We start from the raw sequence: 12,950 nt of genomic DNA on the forward strand, positions 1-12,950 counted from the left end.
ACAGTGAAATTTCAAGCAGCATTAAACCCTGTTCAAGTTAGTGCCTTTAAATGATTGTGACTGCACAGTACCACCACCAACAGAGAAAGGTAAATCTGGCAAAGTTAAATAACCGGAGTGGCCATGGGGAACAACTATACTGATTGGAAAGCTTGAAATGAATCCCATTCCCCCAACTAAGAGGCGATGTCATGATCGACATACTTGAAGGCTAGCTTCCTGAAACCTCAGCTGACCCTTTACATTTCCGAAAGCTTAAAAGCTTGCTACAACCAAAACAGTTTCTACCTATCCCTGATGTCAACACAGCCAGACAGTGCGATACAGATCCTGACACTGGCTCCATGCATAACAGGTTTATGATTAACTGTTCAGGAATGTTTTTAGTTGTTGGTCTAACAATGCCCTTGGCTCTGTACCACTTGCTGTCTCCACAGAGCTGACAATCTGATTCAGCTAGTTAGAGTAGATAAAGCCTGCTTGGAATTAATGAACTGCAAGTTGAAGGAGAGACTGGGTTCTTGAAAGGACTGCTGAATTCCTTGACACTAATCACCTCTCTAGTTCTGTGATGGATTACTGTAACCTCCTCTGCATTGGTTGCTTCAGTGGCCATGCCCTACCCTGTTTTGTTAGCGTGGCTGAGGTCATGTTTCTGACGTTGCCCCATTACTGTTGTGCCTCCATTTCAGACTTTCCCACTCGGTCCCTGTCACTCTGTATCAGCTTCAAGCTTCTGATCCTTGGTTGCAATCCACAAGAAGCGTTTATACACGAGTGTAAGGGAACTGAATGTGCAGCCAGAGTTTTCTTTGTAGTTAGTCCCACAATCGAAGAGGAAAGTGAGGTTTAATGGAAGCTTGCCTTGCCAACCTGAGGGAGAAAGCGTGCGCGTGCGCGTGTGTATCCGTCCCTCACATGCATGCAAATGCCTACTTTGGATTTTAGTGTTTGTTCAAAGTTCTGACTGTGTCTCTCCATGGCCTCTTGGTGCCATTTTCTTGTCCTGGGTTTCTTGTCAAGTATGAAAGGTTTCATTCTCCCATACGACTCTCCTCCCTCATTCTAGAACAGACTTTCTTAGCCTTTTTGAACATATGGGCACTTTTTGAATTCTGATACAGGATGGAGAGTGCAACAATGAAATGGCTTCCACCAGAGGCAGTTGTTGTTGCTCAGTCGAGTCCGACTCTTCGCGACCCCATGGACCAGATCACGCCAGGCCTTCCTGTCTTCCTCCGTCCTCTGAAGTTGGCTCAACTTCATGTTCGTTGCATCTATGACACTGTCTAACCATCTCATCCTTTACCGTCCCCGTCGTCTTTGACCTTCAGTCTTTCCCAGCATCAGGGTCTTCTCCAGTGAGTGCTCCCTTCTCATTTGGTGGCCAAAGTCACAAAATGTCAGGGACTGGGGCTATGCATAACTCTCATAGTAGCTCTTCATTGTTTAAGGTGGAAGGATGCCTTTCAATCTGCACAGCCAGTCAGAAACACTGATGGACACAAGCCCCACGTCACCCTGCCCACTTTCTACAAACACGGGGCGGGCATTTTATTTATCCATTCATTTGATTTCTAGCCCTGCCTCCCCTGCACAGCAAGGCTCAGGGCGGGTTACAACAGTGTAAGCACAACTATAACAAACTGTTACTTTAAATATAAAATAATCTCTAGAATGCTATAAACATCAATTGACTATTAAACAATAAGATGGCAGTCAGTAATCCAAATCAATGCATCCACTCCCACAGGCTCTACATGTTTGCAACAGTAGATGTTAACTAATACTGAGGCCAGCGGGTGGACGAAGGGACAAAACAAGATGGAACATAACAAAGCATGACAGAGCAGGGCAGGCCAATCCAGATGAACTTCCGCTGCCCTAGCCATAGGCCTGGTGAAACATCTCCATTTTACAGGCCCTGTGGAACTGTATTAAATCCTCAGCAGGGCCCGGATTCCGCTTGGGAGAGTGTTTTCCCCAGGCTGATGCCAGAGCTGAAAAGGCTTTGGCTGAGGCTAAGTGTGTGTCTTTCAGACTGGGGAATCACTAGAAGATGTAGATCTACAGAGTGCCAGGCTCTTTGGGGGACATACCAGGAGAGATGGTCCAGAAGATATGTCGGTCCCAGACCGCATAGGGCTTTGAAGTTCAAAACTTTGAATTCATCTGGGAGCCAGTGCAGCTGGGGGAGCACTGGTTGTACATGGGCTCTTAATGGTGTTCCTATAAGGATGTGCGCTGCTGCACTCTGGATCAGCTGCAATTTCTGGGTCAGTCTCAAGGATAGCCCTGCGTAAAGTGAGCCACGGTAGTCCAGCCTGGAGGTGACCATTGCATGGATCACTGTAGCTAAGTCATGGGGTGAGAAGTAGGGAACCAGTTGTCTTACCTGACAAAGGTGGGAAAAGGCTGATCTGGCAACATTCATGAGTTGGGCCTCCACTGAAAGTCAGGCATCCAAAGTCACACCCAGATTCTTCACCATTGGCAGGTATAGGACCTCTGTCTTTGATGGATTTGGTTTCAGCTGGCTCTGTTTTAACCAACCAGCTGCAGCTGGTATCAGGAAAGGTGTTGGCGGGTGCCCTGGCCCCACTGGGCACTATACTGGGGACCCCTCCTCGTGAATGTTCTGATGCCTGGTGATGTGGGTTTTCTGGAAAAACTTGAATGGGAACATTTTCCAGTTCATATTTAAAGTAATATTAGCAGAATTTAAATGTTTGCAAAAGAAGGCAAATACATAGGGTACATAGGGTTGCCAAAAACCCCGGTTTGCCCCACACCCAACACCCACAGCCACCCATCTCTCTCCTGTTAAGTGTGTGGAACCCATGTTTCCTCCCAAGCCTGATCTCCACAAGCTTGCAGGGAAATGCCAGCTTCGTGCTCTTAAAAGGGAAACGCCGGCTCCTGCATTTAAAAGGGAAACGCTGGCTCCTTTAAGTGCAGGGAACTGCCGTTTCTGGAGATCTGGTGCACAGCGGGGTGGGGGGGGCGGACGTCCCCAACGTGACGTCATCACGTCGGGAATGCCCCACCCCCTCCAGGAACACCCCCAAAGTCCCCCGCTGGGGGTGGAAGATGGACTTGGCAACCCTACGTGTACAAGACCTGGGATTTATGCATGTTTAATATCCCACATTTTGCTCATCTATCATGATTAATTTGCAGCACAACAACCCTGGCTATTGTAGATAAGCAGACTATATTTATGTTTGTGAGGTGGAAGTTTTTCTGCCGAACATTGACATTGTGGCTGATGCCCCTGCTGCTGAAGTTAGGCTGCAGTAGATGAAGCTCTTTGTGGGACTTCTGGTGGGGGAGTCCCTTTGATGCTGATGTTAGAAGCAAAATGAGAGGTATCTCATTCTCTTGGGCTTTTTGATAAACCTTTACACTTTTATTATGTTTGTAATACACTGTTAGGAGCTGCGGTGGCTCAAGTGGTTAAGACGCTGAACTGCAGGCTGTGGAAGGTCGGTAGTTCAGCAGTTCAAGACCCGGGTGCCGCAAGATGGGGTGAGCTCCCGTCTCTAGTTCCAGCTCCTGCCAACCTAGCAGTTCGAAAGCAAGAAATTGCAAGTAGATAAATAGGTACCACTTCAGTGGGAAGGTAACAGCGTTCCGTGCACCTTGGTGTCTTCGGACAGCGCTGGCTCTTCGGCTTTGAAATGGAGATGAGCACCGCAACCCTAGAGTCGGATTCGACTGGCTTTCGAGCAAGGGAACCTTTACCTAATACACTGTTAGGTGGTGGAGTTGTTTTGTTATAGAGGTTTGTAACCACTTTGAACATAGTATGTGGAAACGCAGGATGTAAACATTTTAAGGGGGCTGTGGTGGCTCAGAGGTTAAGACACTGAGCTGCAGACCGGAAGGTCTGTAGTTCAGCAGTTCGAGACCCGAGTGTGCTGCATGACGGAGTGAGCTCCCGTCTCTGGCCCCAGCTCCTGCCAGCCTAGCAGTTCGAAAGCAAGAAATTGCAAGTAGGTAAATAGGTACCACTTCGGTGGGAAGGTAACAGCGTTCCGTGCGCCTTGGTGTTTAGTCATGCCGGCCACATGACCATGGAGAAGTCTTCGGACAGCACTGGGGTCTTCGGCTTGGAAACAGAGATGAGCACCACCCCCTAAAGTCAGATTCAACTAGCTCTCCAGCAAGGGAAATCTTTTAAAACATTTAAAGAATCAATGAGTTTTCAGGACCAGGGCTCACAAATAGAACAAAGTTAGAGTCCAGTGGCACCTTTGAGACCAACAGAGTTTTATTCAAGGTGTGAGCTTTCGTGTGCATGCACACTTTGTTAGACCATGAAATGGAATTACATATCATAGTTGTATATAGAGGAGTGGTTTGTTAAATTAGCATGCAAAATAGTGAGGACACAGTTTTTTAACAGATCAAAAGAATTACGTTAGTTATTGGTTATCATCTGTTTTGGTTCAACTGGAGGGAAAAAACACGTAGGTAATAAATATGTTAGAACTGGAGATCGATGTGCCCTAATTTGTGAGAATCCTATCCTTAGACCCCCGTCCATCTCCTTTCAAGCCTGGAGGTGAATTTTATAGCATCACAAGCCCCAGAGTCGATCCTTCACATCAATAGTTAAAAGCTCTCCCGTCTCAGGGCTTGGAAAGACCTCTCTTTGAGACCTTGGAGAATCTGTTGGTTAGTTGTTAAGGCCAGGACCAGTGTGCTAGGGAAAAAAACTTGTGCTAGGGAAAAAAAAAAGAGAGGACAGCTTCATATTTTTTTTTTTTGCTGGCAAAAAGATTTTGAAGGGTCAGGTATGCTTCCAAACAAGACAAAATTATTGTGGAGTTTTTAATGCTTGCTTTTCTAATAATCTGATGGCTCTTTTTGTGTGTGTGCAGGACACAAACTATTGGATACAAGTGCATCGTCTGGAACATAGTGATGGGGGAATCCTTGACCGTGACGATATTCTTTGTGATGTAGCTGATGATAAAGATAGAGTAAGTATAGAAACTTTTTTTAAACTTGCATCCTCACACTGCTAGTATTTATGGTGTAAAAGGAATTCAAGGGGGAATATGTGATTGTTTGGAAAAACGCAGTTTGTCAGTAGGAAACTGTTAAGACTGGGTTGGATCTTTGATTTGACCAACTTTCAATAGAAGATGGTATACTGGCTTATCTCTATAGTGATGGCCTTTGAGAATTCCTTACCATGAGGTGATGAATGATGCATACTTGTTAAATATAATGCAAAATTTGTACAGATTCTGTTAGTGGATATTTCTGGGCATCTGGAAAAAAATTGCATCTGAAGAAGTGGGCTGTGATTCTCAAATTCATGCTGGAATATATGTTACTCTCTAAGGTGCCACTGGACCTCTCTTTTCTTTTGCTAGGGTAAATAACATGGCTGCTGCTTATCATGGAAAGCTTTTGTCATGCAGGTTTTTAATATTTTCTTTTTGGGGGGACATGTTGCCTTTTCTGTTAATTGGAACTTCTTTCTTCTATGTGCATATGAAATTGACGGTGTTTGAAGTCAGAAGTAGCAGAGTAGTTGTGGTAGAGTATATACAGTTTATTTACAGGGCTATATACATACACGCAGCTTTGCAGCAGTTTCACAGTTCTGACTGACAAAGTGCTTCGCTGAATATACAACCATTAGGCAGGCTACTTGGTCAAGAACCTTTCTCAATATATACATCTGTTGACCAGTCATAGTTCAGCACTGTACAACTGCTTAGTCATTCTGACATTAGCAGATATGACGCAACCTTAGGTATCATGTGACCTCCTGGCTGTCAATTTGATCATCTAGATCTAACTCATGTGCATGACATGCTGTGATCTTGCCTATACAAACAGAAATATGACATCGATACTTGGAGGTGACTTGAATTGATTTACGTTCTGCATTGTAGAATTTTTGTACATCTTCTTGACTTCTAGAAAAGCACTTGAGTTGTAAAATAATTGTCCTTTGATTTTTCTTTTTGGTTAAAGTTTGAATAATTGAACTGCTCCACAAATTCTGTGAAATGCCAAATTTGGAGTCTTTAAGGCTTGTGCAATGGACAGGTTGTGAGACATACAGAGGACATCGAAAAAAAGCCCCTATAGAGTAGGGGATGGAAGGGGGAGCCAAAGTGTCCGAAGATCTTAAAAAAACAAAACAAAAGCACAGCAGATCTCCCATGCAATTATGAGAGTACGAATGAAGCAAAATGGCAATATAGGTTTAGAAAACTTTTAGAGTTTTAATTAATTAATTTTATTTTTTTCCCGTTTATATTCTACCCTCCCCACAAGCGGGCTCAGGGCAGATCACAAGTAGGTTCTACAATACATAAATATATTCCAGAACAATTAAAATACAAATAATTAAAACTGTTTAAAAAACATAGATTAGAACAGGTGACGTTATTTATCTCTTTAAAAACTTAATAGGGTTGTAGAATGGGCTGCTTCATATCTTTTCTTCTTTAATAACAGGCAGAGTGTGGCCCTGGCCAGCAACTACTTTTATTGGATATCTATTCTGGAGAAGGGTCAACAATTCAGCGGCAGAGCATATGCTTTGCATACTCAAAATTCCAGGTTCAATCCTTGATATTTCCTGTTGAAAGACACCACATGAAACACCATTGCCTGGAGACCTTGGAACAGGAGTGCTCACTCCAAGGCTTATGAGCTGCACATGTGTCCCTTGCATGATCCCTCTGGGTCGTCTTCTGATTTTCAGTTTTGAAGGCTTGCTCTGTTTCTCTAACAGCATTCTGAAAGATGGGTGTCCCAGAGGTGACATAAGGCCCAGCAGGTTCCATTTGCCATGGGCACTAGTTTCCTACCTAATCCTTTTGCCTCCAGTGAATAGCAATTGGGGAAGGAAGCAAGCAGATAATCTTCAGGCAGGTTTTGGAACTTGGATCTCTCATAGCTGATCCTTTCAACAGGGGAATAATAAATCACATTACACATGATTCCAAAAAGAACTGTATTGTAGTATGCCAAAAGTCTGTGTTGAAAAAGGTGCAGGTATGCAGCCCAACAATCTTGAAGTTGAGGTGATGGTATCTGGCATTCTCCTTCACACACAAGCAGTGCTTTATTATTCTGGCTTTTTGTAAAGAATCCTGTGACTGCTGTGATAGCTTTTTGTTTCCAAAGACTCTGAATGTCTTTGGGGTTTCATTCTTCTTTATAGTGAAACAGGAGCGTGGGCCGTCAGTGTGTTATAGCTCGAAACTCGAGTGCCACTTAAGTAAGCAAGGCCATTGAACAACAGTGGGTGTCTGTGATACTGGCTTCAGATAACCTGACAGACACCTTTCTTTTGATTTCCAAGTTTAGTTTCCTTTCTTGTTACGGTAGAGCTGCTTTATTATTTTTACCCCTTCAGGTATTCATTGTGATTTCCCCCCTGTTAAAGCTCTGTTCTTTAAGAGTCCAGAGTTTGTTCAAAGCACATTGTAAACATCAAATGTGATTGTACTACGGGCTGGCATTGAGCCGGTCATTCTAACCTCTGTTCTTATAGCTTCTGAGCACTTCTGTCTGGGGTGTTTACCTGCTGCATACCTTTTTACGCCCACTTGGACCAGAGCTGGCTTTAGATATTGGGCCTTTCATTTCTCTTGTCATGAATGGTTTTGATTGTTCATTGTTAAATTTTCTCTGAATATAATTCATTCCACTTGGTGTTGTGTACTTTGGCTTGGTCCTTTGTCAGGGATGCTACATCAGTATGTGGTTTTTATTTTGTGGGAGCTCTGCTGAAAGGCTAGTGCACACAAAGCTTACTAGGCGTGATTCAAAGTTGCCCATGTGCAGTGGTTTCTCATTTTCTTCGGGGGGAGGGCAGGCATTTGCTGAAGGACTCCCAGTGTCATTTTACTGTCTGCACACAAGTTTGATACCTGAGTTAATCTAGTTTTTTCTTTCTGAAAGACAGGAGCAGAGCTGATTAATTTGTAGCCTAGATAGCTTGTAAGTGTTTAAATGAAAATTTTTTGATACTTAAAATGTTTGCTTTATTAAACAAAATTTAACTCCCTAAATTCAGTGTTTTCAGTGTAATGAAGTTTAATTCTCTACTGAAGTTTAATTCTCTACTGCTGCTGCTGACTTCATTTTCTGTCCAAAAAATACAATCCCCCCCCCCCCCATTTTTTTGTGTTCTCTGGATTCAGGTTTTCTTTTTCCTACTTCTCGGATGGCAAAAACTAAGACGTGTGTGCTAAGGCAGCAGTTTTGCCATGCTGTCTCCCCCTAGTATTGTGCATGTTCACAATTATGCTTGTAGAGAACAAAGGCATTTATACTTCTAAATTCTGTAAATATGTCAAATAGTTCCATTCTATATGCTAAGTTATAAATGGTGCATGCATTTTGTGTTAAAGGTGTAAAATACATTTAGGATTGATGAAGTAATTATTACTATATAATTCTCTCCCCCCCATTTCCTTGGGGGGATGAAACTCAGAAAAAATGTGTGCCCTTCTATGTAGGGTTGCCAAATGATTTTTACTTGGTGGCGGGGGGCTCCCGGCTGGCGATCCTGAGCACGCGCATGCCGCATGCACGTCACCTAGATGTGACGTCATGACGCCAGGCACTCTGGGGGCGGGGCCACAGCCATTTGAGGGGAAAACATAGAGTTTTCCCCTCAAATGGCTGTGGCCCCGCCCCCAGCGTGCCCGACGTCATGATGTCACATCCGGGTTTCCCCCGGGAGCCGATTCCGCGGGGGTGGAAATCGGACCTCCAAAGCGGGGGGAAATCCGCCCCCCGGGGTTTTTTGACAGCCCTACTTCTATGGCTTCACAGGGGAACGGGCTGTAGCTCAGTGGTAGAGAATCTGCTTGGTACGCAGAAGGTCTCAATTCCTGATGCTTCCACTTAAAGGATCTGGCAGTAGGTGATGTGAAAGACCTCTACCTGAGACCCTGGAGAGCCATTGCCAATTCGAATAGACAGTACAGACCTTGCTAGACCAAGTATAATTCAGTACAGGCAGTAAAGTTCAGTATAAGGCAATATTATACTGATTAGGGATAAGGCAGCTTCATTTGTTCTCAAAATGTTTCATTTATGTGTCTAACAGAGTCTGGCAACAAGAATACATTTTGACTCTTTTGCTGTCTGCTCTCTGAATTGGTAATGAAGTTGTAACACTGTTGAGGGCCTCATGCCACAGGAAGTTTTAGGGCAGTGTACCCTACAACATTTTTATCTTGGCTTGAAATAACTTTCACACTAGTTTGACTGCTGTCTAGGAAGCTATTGACCATCTTTTGAGTTAAAAAGTCTTTCTGTCTGGTGAGCTCTGATAAAACTCTCTGTGGTAAAACCTTTGGCCTTGGTGCAGCATAAACATAACCTTGTTGCCACCTTTACTTTGTTACTCAGAGGAGATAAAATTGGACTCCTAGAGGCCTCTTAAGAAACATTTCTGTTTTTTTTTTCTTTCTTCTTTGGAGAATGTGGACAGAGAGAACTTCTTTTCATTTCCCCAAAGTTCTGGTCTCTGATATCTGTGTTGATGGGCAGTGAAGTCAGGACAGATGAAATAAAGTGCTTCCTGACACAATGCATACTTAACCTGTGGAGTTAGCTGCTACATGATATAATTGGTGATGGCCACCAGCTTAGGTAACTTCCATTTTTTAAAAAACTTGGCTAGTTCCATCAGTGCCTGTGTACCATGATGGTTGGATAAACATTCATGTTTTGAGGCAGTGTACCTCTGAATATCACTCGTTGAGCATAAGTAGGGGTGGGATAGGGCTTTTGCCTATGGGGGATTTCCCGGACATCTGTTTGACCACTGTGGGCAAACAATGTGTGTTGGACTTAGGGTTGCCAAGTCCTTACCTGTCCCAGAGTGGGGGAGTCCAGTCTTGTCCTGGGAGTCCATGTGCGCACCACAATTACATCATCCGGAAGTGACGCAGTCACGTTGGGCATGTTGGGGGCGGGGCCACAATCATCCGAGGGAAAACCATAGTTTTCTCTCGGATGATTGTGGCCCCGCCCCCAACGTGCCCGACGTGATTGTGTCACTTCCAGGTGATGTGCTGATGCTGGGCATGTCACGTGCTTTGGGGGTGGGGTTCCCCCCGGGGCCCAATCCGCCGCCGGCAGGTAACGAGCCTCTCGGGCGGGTTTTTCCCCGCCCTCCGGGGGGACTTGGCAAGTCTAGTTGGACTAGATAAACCATGCATAGATTTGATTTAGGTTGGTAGGCTAGTGCCCCTGTTCTTAGGTTGCTGCAATAAGAGGTAAATGCTACTCTCACCCTTTAAGTAAGGAAGCTTGCTTCAAACCAATAACTTGTAACACAGAGTGGTCTTCCATTGGGGCAGCATCGTCTCCACTGACAGAAGGAGAAGAGTTCAATTTTTGTAAGTTCTGTGTTTTGCAGTTGGCCTCCAATTCCACTGACTTGAAAAAGAATGATGGGGCAGGGAGAGAGAAATCTTCAGTGAGAAGCAGGAGATGAAGAAGATATCTTCCTCTAGTATAGCTCTACTTGCACTACTTAGGATCCAAGCCAAGGGATTTTGGGTGATAATAGTGCTGAGTCATCTTTGTGTGTGAATGGGTGCACACACCACTGATTTCTTTGAAGCGAATTAGTTACCTGAACTGATAAACAGTGTCTTAATTAAACAGTTGTGGATGCTTCCTGTGTTGCACGTTGTGTGTTTAATAACAGTGACACACATGGTCAACAGTTTCTCTGCCCCAAAATTGCAGTTTACACAATGATCCTAGATAGTTTCACTATCATACCCTGGTGGGTGTTACCAGCTTGTTGTCCAGTCAAATTCTTTGTTTGGTTATGGTTGTCAGAAAGGCGCACCTTGAGTATTTGTGTGCTGCTGAAATAAGTCTTGGAGTAAGTATACAACTTGAGTGAAAGCAGTCCAGATGAAAAACTTGTATTGTGTTTATCTAATTAGTCTTGCTTGATGAAATGCGTGGAGGTAACTTCAAAACCACATAATAGAAGCCCGGATAGAATTTGGACCACTGAGTCGGAAAAACACAAACAAAGTGTGTGTGTGGGGGGGGAGGGAGATGCTGGTGTGGTTAACAAGCAAAGCCAAGGAAGCCAGCCAGGAGCAAGGAGATTCAAGACTGACAAAAGAGTGTTCTTCGTACAACACATACCTGAAATACAGAAGTTAGTGTCACAGGTTGTGCTGGCTGCTAATTAGGTGACTCTAAAATGGGAATAGTGATAATTTATGGAAAGTTGGTCTATCTGTTGTAATTACCTATAAGAGCTTACCAGAAACTCCATATTCAGTGTGCTGCTGAAAATCAGTTGTGCAAGAAGGGAAAGTACCAGGGGTGTTAAAAAAAATAATCTGTTGAGCCAATGGACCATTGGTATGATCCAGAAAATAAAATGTATATACTCTTACAAGTAATGACCCACAATACTCGTGGGAGGGGGGATCCCATCCTTCCCTCCACCCACGGCAAACCACTTGCCGTGCTGCTTGATGCGCCCCCCCCAATACCAAACAAGAAACTCATGGGGGGATTTTGCTCACCCACTCCTTCCCCACCACTGTCCCTCCCTGCCTACCTCTCTCCTTCCCTGCTGCCCTCCCTGGGGATAGTGGGACGAGGCTCCCCTTCCTCCGTGACCACCTTTCTCCCTCCAGTGCTGTCTCCACAGTGGCCGGTGGGGGTTGGAGGCTCCTCTGCCTCCTCAACCAGCTATCCATATGCCTCAGTTGCAGCCCATGGAGGAGGAGGCTTACAGGAGTCAGCTGTCCAGGCGAGCAAACAAACTGCTGTCTGTTTTTGGTGGTTTTGGGCTCTCCCCTTTTAGAAAGACTGGTCTGCAACACTGGGTTTCCCCCCAGGTTTGAAGAAAAATCTCCCTTCTATCAACATGGCACAGATCCACAGATAAAAGTATCCACAAACGGGCCTGCAATGACTATTGGCTATATTGATCAGTAAGTACTAGTCATTTATCCGCCATTATTCAAAATGAGTGCATTAATTTTTAAAGCACTGAATTGCATAGGGCCTACTTACTTTACAGAATGCCTCCACTATCAGTTTAGAAAAACTGCAGAAGTCCTGATCCAGATGTCTTTATCCAGGGCCTTCTCAGTAGTGGCCCTCAAAATTAGGAATAGGTCTTCCAGCCAGATGTTCCTGTGCATGATCAGTAGGGTTGTCAACCTCCGGGTGGTGGCTGGAGATCTGCCACTATTCAACTAATCTTCAGGCAACAGATCAGTTCACCTGTAGAAAATGGTTGCTTTGGAAGTTAGATTCTATAGCATTATACCAAATTGAAGTCTCTCCCCTCCCCAAACCCTGACCTTCTCAGGCTCCCCCCCCCCAAAAAAAAATCTCCAGGTATTTCCCAACTTGGAGTTGACGACCCTACTGATCAAGCAGATGTAAACTGTAAAATTGTCCTTTTGTCTTAGGTGTTTCTGGATGTGTCTGAATTAAATGTGCAGATTTCTCCTTATTACTGGATTTCTTCCGCTTTCTGTTGATGCAATACCTGATTTGAATGTGCAGAAGCAGGGCAGAATATCTTAAACACATCTCTGTCTCTGTGTCTGTCTCCCTGCCTGCCACTCTGTCTGACTCTCTCTGAGACAAGCTTTACACTAGGGAGAAAAACCCTTATTTCTGTGATCATCCTTTTGTGGAATCATGGGGTGGTACATTAAAAAATGCATTGATGAAAAGCAGGATACTCTGTATGAGAGAATAAAATTCTTTATTTATTGAAAATCCCCATTTTTTTTCCTTTGGATTTGAATTAAAAAAAAATAGTGCAGACACAGTATGCAAACACTTTAGACCTGGAGACTTAGTTTGGCAGATATGAGGCTGGCATGTAATAGAAGATGACAGCCCTTTATTTCAGAGGAGACAGTCACCAGCCAGAACCTGCAATTATCTGGTCT

The 12,950-nt window shown here is 44.3% G+C and overlaps 1 protein-coding gene across 1 annotated transcript in view; it reads left to right on the top strand.

Annotated features, from left to right (window-relative positions):
* The window catches only part of LOC107123499 (partitioning defective 3 homolog), a gene marked incomplete at its 3' end in the record, with an annotated part of 471,021 nt that overhangs the window by 106,356 nt on the left and 351,715 nt on the right, over positions 1 to 12,950 (top strand). Inside the window, exon 2 of the mRNA XM_015426751.1 lies at positions 4,887 to 4,988. Coding sequence (XP_015282237.1) covers positions 4,887 to 4,988 — 102 coding nt within the window. The remainder of the gene's footprint in view (positions 1 to 4,886; positions 4,989 to 12,950) is intronic.

The sequence above is a fragment of the Gekko japonicus genome, unplaced genomic scaffold (assembly GCF_001447785.1).
Source record: "Gekko japonicus isolate JY-2015 unplaced genomic scaffold, Gekko_japonicus_V1.1 scaffold230, whole genome shotgun sequence".
NCBI lineage: Eukaryota > Metazoa > Chordata > Lepidosauria > Squamata > Gekkonidae > Gekko > Gekko japonicus.